A 12,514-nucleotide genomic window follows, 5' to 3' on the forward strand; every position below is an offset into this window, starting at 1 on the left:
AAAAAAATATAACACTATTATATATGATCTAGAGAAGAAAGCATGGGTTTACGTGAACCCACGGCACCCCTCTAGATAGGCCTCTGGTTGAATCCATTCATACACTACTATGAAAAAAGCTAGTAAAAAAACCGACCTCTGAGCTCAGGGAAGTCGATAATATTTCAGAAGTCAATTTTTGATTTATTTACTGTTAACATAACCGATATACAGAGGTAGATTATTTTTGTGTTAAACATGGAGAAATATAATCGGCATCCGAAAGTTTGTTTCTTTAAAAATAAAGAACTGACGTTGATTTTATTGCGAAAAGATAGATTTGACGAGTATAAATAAAAGTATTTATTTTCTTAAACTAATAAGCAGTAATGGTCTAGTGATAAAAATATATCATGTCATGGTAAATATGCATTTTAAAAAGGAAAAATTATGTAATTAGGCAAATATGTATGTATTTACAATATACCACTGTAGTTTGAAAGAATTACACTTTGTACCTATAGTTAAAATTTTGTTATTATTTTCACTCTCCTCTCTCTCTGCAATCTCGCTCGCATCTCTCCTCTTTTTGTCATCTCTCCCTCGACTCTCTCCTCTTCCTACTTGATGTATCTCTCTCTCGTCTATTTTTGCCCTCACTCTCTCTCTCTCTCTCTCTCTCAATACAAATACAAATATAACAATTAATTATGCAAATACAAATGTTAACAGTCAATTATACAAATACATATTATAAGAATCAACTATACAAATATAGATGATAAGTGTCAACTATACAGATCCTCTTCAGTGATACAAAATACAAATGCATATGTATTCAGTGATACAACATTGATACAAATGATAACAATCAATTACACAAATACAAATGTTGAATTTGATACAACATCAATACAATTGTATTCGAATATAAATTGTATTCGTTAATGCAATTTATACAACATTGATACAAGTGATAACAATCAATTATACAAATAAAAACATTGATCTTGATACAATATTGATACAATTATATTTGTTGATAAAATTTATTCATTGATGCAAATTGTAATCGGATACAATTATATTTGTTAATTCAATTGTATTCATTAATACATAGACATTCTATATATATACAGACACACATTATCCAACAAATATACAAATACAATCATTGATACATAGACCTACTAGTTGCATATATACAAATATCCAATAGATATACTAAAATAATTCGTCTCTCTCCTCTCTATGCCCTCTCTCTCCCGCTCGCCTCTCTCTTCCTTTCCCAATCTTGTTCACCTTACTCCTCTTCTAACATGTAGTTATGATTCGTAATTAAGCAAACTATAGCTATTTTTGTCTCATTATATCAAGTCTTTGCTATTTTTGAATGTTCCTCTTCCTTTTTTTTTTTAAAAAGATTGGGCCTAGGAACAAATTTTATTTATTGAAGTAGGAAAAACTACATAATTACATATATTTCACTACCCTATGTACTATTATACCTATACTTTCACAAAATATTATGTATTTTACCACTAATTAAGAGTTTCCTATCATATATATCATATATTGAGGAAGTTACACTTAGATACATGTATTTTTGCTACCAGTTTCATTAAAATAGGGAGAGAGGCAAGCGAGATTCATTATGTATGCTAGAAACATGAAAATCATACTAGATACATGTATCTATATGTATCTAGTGTGATTCACATGTATCTGGAATACCAAATACATAGGAGAGTGGCGAGCGAAATGGGAGAGAGGCGAACGAGATTTGTCATGTATCCTAGATACATATTAATCCACTTTAATATAATGTATCTAGAACAAAATACAGATAATTTTGACCTCGTTTATCTCCAATACATGTATCTGGACGTATTAGCTTCTAAATTTATAGGATTTATGTAAATTCACCTCGAAAGTAAGAATAACAAATGTCTGACAAGCCCAAAAGAGTCTGCCCAATCCAAAAATAAATCTATTCAATTCAAATTAAAACAAAGGGATAATTACATCAAAAGGACCTTCGGTCAATTTAATTATACCAAAATATGATCAATCTTCTTCACCTTGGCTGTCATCGTCTTCTTCTGTTTTGGCTACTTCTTCTTCTTTTTTCTTTCAGTTTTTTTCTTCCACTTCTTCTTCTTCTTTCAGTTTTTTCTTCCGGTTCTTTTTCTTCTTCCGGTTTTTCTTCTTTTAAAATTTGTTGTACCGTAAATCTGAATCGTTTCAAGTGAATTATATATCATAAGATTCAAAACATCGAGAGGATTTTATATCTAAATTATTGGGCTGTTCAGAAGTGATTTTGAGTTGATCGAAATTGAATAGTTGGTGTATATTTCATATATACTCACTGTATATTTCATGCATAGTTAAGTTATATTCAGCTTTTTGAGTGTATCATAATGTATCGTCAGTGTATATCTCATGTATAGTAAGCTACATTATATAGTTAGTGTATACTTTTATGACTTTTGGCAAGTTCTATGACTTTTGGCAAGTTATATTGTTTAATAAGTGTGTACTTTCTATAATTTTTGGCTATTTTTATATAAATAAAGTATGGCTATATTTGCTATAAATTAATTACTTCATTGAAAACTTACATAAATATACTATATTAAGAAACATTTATCATTTATAGCAATAACATTTTTTTCACTTGATCACTTTTAATTCATTTATAATACAGTTTTAATACGTATTACAAAGAACAATTTATAAAACACATATAATACAAGTTTTATTGATGAATAATACATTTATCACACATTTTAATACAATGTATCATTTTTTTTATAAACGAACATAATATATTTAAAACAGTTATAACACATATATATTGCATACATAATTCACTTTTAATTAGGGGTGTGCAAAAACCAAACCGAAAAAAATGTTATTGGGTTATTGGGTTTTTAATGGGTTTATAAAAAAAAAGTTATTAGGTTATTGGTTTAGTCTCAATTTTTATTGTTGGGTTATTGGATAAACCGATAACTCAATAAGACGGTAATAATTTATTACTTTGCGCTTTCTAAATTAAATATTAATAATTTAATATATAACTAGACACTACAACTATATCAAATTATTAGTACTCTACCCACTTCACACTATGCTACTTTACTAGTCTTTATTGTTTACTCAAAATCTAAAGACTGAAGTAAGGGTTCACAATTGTAGCTATTTGATTTTAGTTTTAGTTTTAGTCTTGTTGGACTATTTGATTTTAGTTTTAGTTTGAATTATAGGTTATGACTTTTGCAAGTTTGTGCCGTAATTTGATTAACATCAGAAATTTCATACTATGTTTTGGTAGTGACATGTAATTATAGCCTTCGTACTATATTTTTTTCTTATTGATGCAATTTCTCATTATCTTCTTGTTTCACTATATCAAAGCATTTAGAGAAGTGAGAAGTCATATAATATTTTACGAACATTTTCTTATTGGGTAAACCGAAAACCGATAACAACCAAAAACCGATAAACCAAAAATCGATAAAAAAAAATATCTTATTGATTTGTTATTGGGTTAGCATATTTAAAAATGAAAACTGATAAACCGAATCGGTTATTAATAAAACCAAACCAAACTGACCGACGTACACCCTTACTTTTAATACATATTGCAGATTTATCATAGTATTGATATGTACTGCTATAAATGTTAATAAATAAAAACGTATCGCTAGAATCAGTAATTATTTATTAAAAGATACCCATCCAAGTAATTCTTTCCTACTTTATTGTATTTATTTGAAATTATCCTTAAAACAAATTTCTTCTTCACTTTGTTGTCGGATCTTCATATCCCTTTTTAGAAAACAAGGTTTCCATCTCATCCATTTCACCTTTACCGAGTTTCTCTTCCAGTTCAGTTGATTGTTGTGTCCAAACGCACACACGATCTTATAAGTAATTCAAATTTTGAAGTTCAGATGTTGTATCCAAATAGACAAGTAAATTAACTATTTACTAACTTACACTAGTGTTAATTATTTATTCAAGTACTAAAATCTCAAGGTTATAATTTATTATGATTAACTAATACTAAAATAAAACGAGGCTTACTAATGAACAATTAACACGACGAAGAGATATATTTTTACATTATCGATGCGATGAGATCGATCTAGGGTCATGGATTTACTAGCAATCGATTTGAGTAATCACTTGAACTCACTTTGATTTTTTTTATTGGGTTATTAGTTACAGGTTGATATCACTTATTGAGCGTTTTTCTGATAACTCTAAAATTACTCGACTATTCCTAATGCCTACATTTCTGTGGAAGTGCCGATAGATTTTTATATGTATCAACTAAGTAAGGCTAAATGGTATATTTCTATTTTAGTAGTGTATGGTTCCCCTTTCTCTATAAGGGTCATAAACAAGCCCTACACTTCGTTTTATTACACTCAGAATTCACTCTTTCAAGCCTATTTAACGAGCCACAAATAGTTGTATTAATAGTTGGCCAAATAATCAAACAGTTAAGATAAAAAGAAAAAGTAGTAAATAACCAAACAGTCGTAGCACGACCATAATAATCTTAACAAGTCAATTCTTTTTATAATTATGCGGTTACCATTTGTTTTTTGAAGCATCTCCTTCCTTTACATCAAAAGCTCTCGAAAGAGATACGAATGAAACTAAATTGTTTAGATCAGTTTCTTTTTGTATGGATGAATCTACTATTTAATAAATAAAATCCTTCCAGTTCCAAAGCAAAAAAATAAATTATGCAGTTACCATAACCCTACACATTTTGCAGTTGATCTATTTCACTTGAACAATTATGAGAGCTTGTCTTGATGTCTAACTCAGTTCCCACAAAGATGGTGTTCCTTGCTTTTCAAATCCTGTAAGTCAGAGCTACAACTACAGCCACTACCAGTTCCCTACATACCCTTGAAAAAATCCTACCAGTCTTCATATGGTTAATCCATCCAAATATTGTCAGCCTTCTGAGCTATGTTCCAAACATATTTGACAATTGCATGTTCATTCCATTATACATGTATAGTTTGTGATCCCTAGCCTCCTTCTCACTTTAATCTGCACACCAATTTCCATGCCACAAGAGGTAGTTTAGTAGTGCTGTTCACTGTCCCATCCGAAAGAAAATAATACTCAATTTTTTTTTTAGTCAGTACCAAAAAGAAGACACATTTTCATATTTAGTAGCAATTCAACTATTTTATCTTTAATGAAATAATTTATAGTCACACAAACATCTATCACTTATTTTAGAACACAAATTTCAAAAAAAAAAAATTCTTTCTTAAACTGCCTGACAAGTCAAACTAATTTATATAAAATGAGACAAATGGAGTATTAATCCTTTTGAGACCAAGTCAAAGCTATATTGGTGTGTCTGCATGATCAATTTAAGGTACCAATGTTATCACAGTGCTATTCAAGGCGCAAAAACATCTGCCCAGTATTGAAAAAGTTCCATTACCTCTACTTTATAAGTTCTTCATTCCTTTACAAAAGGCCAACAATCCTTGATGAATTGAAGAAAACATAATTTACTCTATTATGCAATAAATTAGGCTTCTTTACAACCTTTGTTCATAGAAATAATATAGATACATTTATTCACGTACCTAGAAGCTGATGAGATGCTGCACTCATATCTTATTTGTTGACTTTGCATGCCCTTATACTCTATATTAATGCATGCTCAATTGTATAACTAACTTGGAAGAGTCTCCACAAATATTTCTACGACCAACCAATGTCTGGAAGGCCAATATTCAAATCAGTCTCCATCCTGCTACACTTATCCTTTTCTGTCAGTTGGGCTGGTCGTGTTAGGTCAACCGGTAGTTCTAATGCTGCTGGCCTTACTCCTCCACACTAGCAACATCATGATTTTATAAGAATTGTCAACAAAAACACATGTAGCTGAAGAGTTTATGTTTGATGGTGAAAGAAATATTTACATAATAACTCGTCTTCAATGTGGAGAATCAACCTGTCCCCAACAAGGTGAAAGTTCTAGTACTGAGTTACTAAGATTCCCACATAATAAGTCGTTGATAAAGTAAATTACAAGTAAATCTCGATGTTAACTATCAAGATTATGATAACAGATTGATTATGTATCACAATTTTCATCACTACATGGAAGGCTTTCTTGTAAATATATTGACAACACCAAGGATAAATTGTACTCTCTCCGTTTTAAAAAGAGTGGCCTAGTTTGACTTGACACGAAGTTTAAGAAAATAAAAGACTTTTAAATCTTATGGTCCTAAATTAAAGTTATGTCAAATGTACTAAATTGCCCTTTAATCTTGTGGCATCAAAAATGTCACGTGGAAAGCTGAAATTAAAATGTTACCAATAAAAGGAAAGAGGCCATTTTTTTAAAACAGACTAAAAAGGAAAAGAGGTCATTCTTTTTGAAACAAAGGGAATAGTAATTTATCTTCTATAACTGGTTTAAAATTTACTTGTAGCGTAAAAAGTCTTTACATGCACGGATAGTGTGTACAATAATTTTTTATTTATTGGATCTAAATTTCTTTAGCATAATTGTCAGTCATGGTTGCACAGTTTACTCTTAACGCTTGAACTTGCAAACTAGTGATTTTGCGTGTTGAAATGATATGTTGCTCGAACTCTTTAAAAATATTATTATATCGATCAAATCCTTTAAAAAAGGCACTTTTCAAGGATCCAACAGACCCATGCATCGACATTTGAAGAAGTCACAGCAACATTTTCAATATGTGGATACTAGTTAGGGGAAAAAGGAAATATTGAACGGGTAACTACATGAGTCGTCCTATAAACATAAGCTTCCACTTGACAAGGTGATATGTTATTACTCTGTTTGTTTCAATTTGTTTGTTAGAATATGATTTGACACGAAATTTAAGAAAGTAAAGAAAACTTTTGAATCTACGGTGTTAAACTAAAAATACGTAGGATGTACTAAAATGTTCTTTAATCTTGTAGTCTTAAACATGTCAAAGTTGAAACTAAAAAGTTGTCAAAAAAATGAAAAAGACATTCCTTTTGAAACAAACTATAGAAAAAAAGTAAGACACAAATTAAAATAGATAGTATTATTATTAATTCAAATCGAAAAGGAAGATTAATGGGAGAGTTCACCTTTTCAGATAACCTTGCATTTTCTTCACGCAATAGTCTCTCCTGCACAAGAGGAAAACAAAAGGGTGTTTGCTAATTCAGTGAAATTAAATTAGCAAGTACTAGTAAAATTGCATTGAAGTTGTATCATCATACCCTTTCTTTTAGCCGTTGTATTTCGTCCTTGAATAATTGAGACTAGAAAATGACCAACATAAGAATTGGTTAACCAATGAAGTCAAATCATGTAAACATGTTAAGCTGAATTGCATATTAATTACTCTATCTGTCTCAATTTATATGATTCACTATTATTTTAAGTCAATCTCAATAAAGAATAACACATATCTATATTTTGTAACACTTTTAAACACAAATTTCTCTTTTTTTTTAAAAAAACTGAGACTAGAAAATGACCAACATAAGAATTGGTTAACCAATGAAGTCAAATCATGTAAACATGTTAAGCTGAATTGCATATTAATTACTTCATCTGTTTCAATTTATATGATTCACCATTCTTTTAAGTCAATCTCAATTAAGAATAACACATATCTATATTTAGTAACACATTTAAACACAAATTTCAAATTTCTTTTTTTCTTTTAAACTGTTTAAATTGCATGTCAAGTCAAACTATATGAGGATGAGAGTAATACCTTTCTCGCCCTGATGATCTTCAAGCTTCTCTCTAGCTGGTTGTCGATCTCTTGAAGTTCATTCATTGAACATGATCCAATGCCTTGTCCCAAAAGCTTCCTAAGCATTGAAATTCAATACGCCAAGAAATTGTTTAAAAAGAGACTACATTCAAACTGGAAAACCTAACTGCTAAGACTGACTACAATACCGTTTGGAAATTTCAAGGATCTCTATCTTCTTTGCAATGTTTGCTGTTTCTTCCTTCAATTGCTGCAAATCATGAAATAAATAATGGAACAAAACCAACAACAGATGATGAGGTGCAACAATGAGGAATTTAAACCATAAATTTCATGACATTATTCCAGATGTTAACAAATGATTTCTACGAACTGTATATCAGTATATTTAGACAAAAGCCCAGATCACCAATATGGATTAATATCTTGCACTAGGCAATTCCAGTTGAATCATCATTATTTGCCAAGAATAGTAAAGATAAGATATTTCAGTGTAACTCAATTGTAAAAAGGGGCTCATAAGAAGAGAATAGTCCAAGATCATATAAGGAGTTCATGTTCTCATCCCACAAATGGTGAGGGACTCCACAATATAAGACAGGAACCCAACATTAGAAACAATGAATTAGGATGACCTGATTCTACTACTCTGTAAAGAAATGAATCTTGCGTCTAACTCAACCTCAAAAATTAACTCATAGGTGAGCTAATTTGCTCGAACTCTTTACTTTTGATGCCGCACCCGTATTGACACAACATGAGTGTGGGATCCGTGTCCAATTTGGTCAACTGATGGGATATGGCATAAGTATCCCCTAGACTATAACCGAAATTTCAGAGACACACCTTAACTAAACTAAGGTCTTATTACCCCCTGAACTCATTTTTTATATAATTTTGTACACCTTTTGGCTTATGTGGTACATTCCGTGACTCCACACAGTTCAAGCGTGTGGGAGATATTTGGATGCCGCATAAGCCGAAAAGGTGTACAAAATTATAAAAAAATGGGTTCAGGGGGTAATAGGACCTTAGTTTAGTTAAGGTGTGTCTCTGGGATTTCGATAATAGTCTAGGGGGGTATTTGTACCTTTTTCTATGATTCTTGGTACTTTGACCATAATCGATAGGGGTAAGTGTGGACAGTTTTAATGATTATCTGTAATCAATACAAAAGCTAATGTGAAATTGAAGAAAGTGAAATACCTTTTATAAAGAAATTTCTATGTCACTCCTTTTCCAAATCTCCTTCTAGGATTCTCCCATAATATCTCATAATTTAGGTTTCCTAACTCTATTTATAGATATTTTAATTATTTTTAAGCGAATCCCCGCTTTCGTATCCCTACATGGATCCATATCTCATAATCTTAAAAATTAAATCATGAAGGATCCAACATCTAGATCCGCACCCGTATCAAACACCCACACTCGAGTCCAAACAACTTCGTAGGTTAAGTATTGTTCAAATCTTATAAGGATCCTAAAGTTCTTGTCATTCACTGATATGAGATTAATTCCATTCATCACCCCCTCTCACACCCAAATTCGAACAGTTGGATTTTCACTATTCGGTTTGGTGTGTACATTCATGGACTAAAGAATTTTCCACCTCCTAGCTATAATTGCTCTGGACCTTCGGCCTATATAAAATTAATTCAGCTCTGATACCATGTCAAATCAATCAGTAAAGAAATGAATATTGGGCTTAACTTAATCTTAAAAAACTAGCTTATAGGGTGAGCATTGTTCAAATTCATATAAGAAGACTAATTACTCATTCTATATCCGATGTGAGACTCTTAAAACTCCCTTGCACACTCAGGTCTCGTTAAGTGGAGCATGAGCAATACAATATGAGGCCCCAACATCGGTGAATGAACAATTAAAACGGGTCTAACTTTACTATCATGTAAAGAAATTAAGGTCTAACTCAATCTCAAAAGCAAACTCATGAAGAAAGCGTTGTCATAGTCAATATAAGTAAACTATCAGTCTAATCAATGTGAGACTTTAACCCACTCTAACAACCCTTTCATGTCCAGACCCAATCGGAGCGTGGACAAATGGGAGCCCAAATCGAAATGGACTTAGCTATGATACCATGTAAAATATATGACATTTGAGTTTAACTCAACCACAAATCTAGCTCATGAAGGGAGTATTTCCCAAGATAATATAAGGAATACATGTTCTCATACGACAAATGATGTGGATGTCCACCACCACAATCACCACCACCCCCTACCCCACCCCCACCACCCACACATTTAGATGATGTGGACATTTGGAGCGTGGATAATATAAGATGGAGATTAAACATCATAAACAATAAATTTGAATAGGCCTGACCCTGATACTTAAAGAAATAGATCATAATACTAACTCAACCCCAAAATTAACTAATAAGTTGGAGATTGTCCAAGTTCATATAAGAAAGAAAGTTACTCATGTGAGACTTGTTGGAGATTTTAAGATGTCAATGAAAAATGAAAAATGTATCTTTAGATTCCACCAAAAAAACACCTTTTAGATTGCATCTCTATCTCACCTTTTCATTCTCTGTAACTTTAATTTAGTGGTTTTGCCTAAGATTTTAGGGACTAATATACAACAAATACTATTCTTCTTACCATCATTTATATATCAGTTTACAAATAAAATAATGTTATATTGTGTGATTTGCTTTATTTGTTGAGTTCATCGGAGTCCTATAATTTATGTTGCCGCTATTCTATAAATGTTTTTTCGTTTTATCCTGGAAAGATATAACCCAAATCTCAACAAAAGTGAAGGGGTCACTACAACAAAAACAATTTTTAGCGATAATAAATAGACACATTAATAAAGAGTGATAAATTCTTTATCGGCGGAATTAGTTAAGTGTCATTAGATTCAGTGTCGCTAAAGGATTTAGGGACATACAAAGAGTGTTAATTGCCGCTAAAAATACATATTTAGCGATAATTAAGCTATTGTCGTTAATTAATTATCACTAAAAATCATTTTTGATGTACGTTACCATTTCTTTAAGGACACATAAACAACTTGTTGACTTGGAATAAGTTTGTACTTTTAACTACATTTCTATTTAATTGTTTTTCTGTTTATAAAAACAACCACTGGTTTATATAATTAGTATCCGAAACATAAATAATATACAACTCTTAACAAGAACACCCGAGAGAAATGTGATGCCTATCTTCTCCAAAAAAAATTGGGATATTGGGCAATGGGCATTCCCAAATATCAACATAATCCTATAGATCACTATGAGCCTACAGGATTTACAAGTTGTACCAGCTTCAAGGAGAGTTAAACTATTCTTCAGGAAGAAATACTAAGCAAAAGGATAAGAATATTACAACTGTACGAAATCATCATACGTTAGCGCAGAACTTTTCTTCTTTCAAATCTTGAAATTCTGCTATTTCCATTTGTGAGTATTCAAAAGTCCTCTAGTCTACGATTGTTTGGGGTTTACGATTTTCCTTCCATTCTTTACTCTTTACATACTTGTATATATATATATATATATATATATATATATATATATATATATATATATACATGTATTGTTCAATGATGAAATACACAAAATTCTTTCATTCCTTTCTTTAAAGTAAAAATAAAAATACATTCTAAATATAGTGGACAAGTAAAAGCGAACAAAGGGAATAGTAATGGAGATTGGTCGGGTAGTTGGTTATATTAGGCTAACCATACTAATATAATCAGTACTTAGGTCACCATACAATTCCACATGTCATTTTCTTATTGGCTGATTAAATAACTAACTACTAGCATAGCAAGTACTGGTGTCCGGTGTCAACTTACTACTTTACCAACTTCACATATCTACACACTTCCTCAAGTTGAGAATGGAAAATGTTCTTCATTCCCAACTTGACTAATAATTATGAATGTTATTGATGTTCTAAGGTCTTGATAAAGCTATCAGTTGGTTGTTTTGTTGGAATTGAAATTGACAAAGTTGATACAGATCAACAAACAACCATGGAAGAAGAGATAACTAATCAAGCTCTTGTTGCAATAGAGCCTCACAATCAAATGAAAATCAGAGATAAACACAATCAGTTGTTCAATTCTCAGATAGAAGATATGGAAGTTTCACAACCTTTGGATAAAGCAATATAAGTTTTAATCTTGACCATCCAAGCTCTTTTAGAAGAATTAATTTGGAGGCTGATTTGGACAAACAGGAAAGGGCCAAGTGGAAGCAGAAATGAGGCAACAAATAATTCAATTTTACCTTGACAGATTTAATTCAAATTCTGTATAAAATAGTACATACATAGTTGTCCAAAATTAGATTGTAGTGATAGCCAATCAGATTCCATATACGTATAGGAATACTTTTGTTTTCTTCTCTTTAGGTATTTTGTATATATACATCACGGCTGAATTAATAGAAAGAAAGAAAAATTTTCCCATTCTTAGTCTCTGATTTTCCACATGGTATCAGAGCAACATTGAGAATCAGATCTCTTTGTTGCCTCGTCTTCCCTTTTCTTTATCCCTACTCTCCATTTCTCAGTTCAATAATGGTGACAACAACATATCCCACTTCGGTAGCTCTACAAGCACTAGAAATACCACCAACTCTGGAATTGATCACACACATCATTTTTATCTTCTTGCTTCAGGTTCTCCAGGAATGAGTCTTGTTAACTCACCCTTTAATGGGAAAGGTTATGGTGGATGGAGGAGATCAATCTTGA

At 31.3% G+C, this 12,514-nt stretch overlaps 1 protein-coding gene across 1 annotated transcript in view; it reads right to left on the minus strand.

Moving 5' to 3' along the window:
* Nucleotides 1-7,260: 7,260 nt before the first annotated feature.
* Nucleotides 7,261-12,514, minus strand: part of LOC125834438 (MADS-box protein AGL42-like) — a 33,910-nt gene continuing 28,656 nt past the window's right edge. Inside the window, exons 3-5 of the mRNA XM_049513593.1 lie at nt 7,961-8,022; nt 7,770-7,869; nt 7,261-7,308 (exon numbers count right to left, since the gene is read on the minus strand). Of these exons, the coding sequence (XP_049369550.1) occupies nt 7,261-7,308; nt 7,770-7,869; nt 7,961-8,022 (210 nt within the window). The remainder of the gene's footprint in view (nt 7,309-7,769; nt 7,870-7,960; nt 8,023-12,514) is intronic.

The sequence above is a fragment of the Solanum verrucosum genome, unplaced genomic scaffold, assembly GCF_900185275.1.
Source record: "Solanum verrucosum unplaced genomic scaffold, falcon-dt-bn FXZP01000279.1, whole genome shotgun sequence".
Classification (NCBI taxonomy): Eukaryota; Viridiplantae; Streptophyta; class Magnoliopsida; order Solanales; family Solanaceae; genus Solanum; species Solanum verrucosum.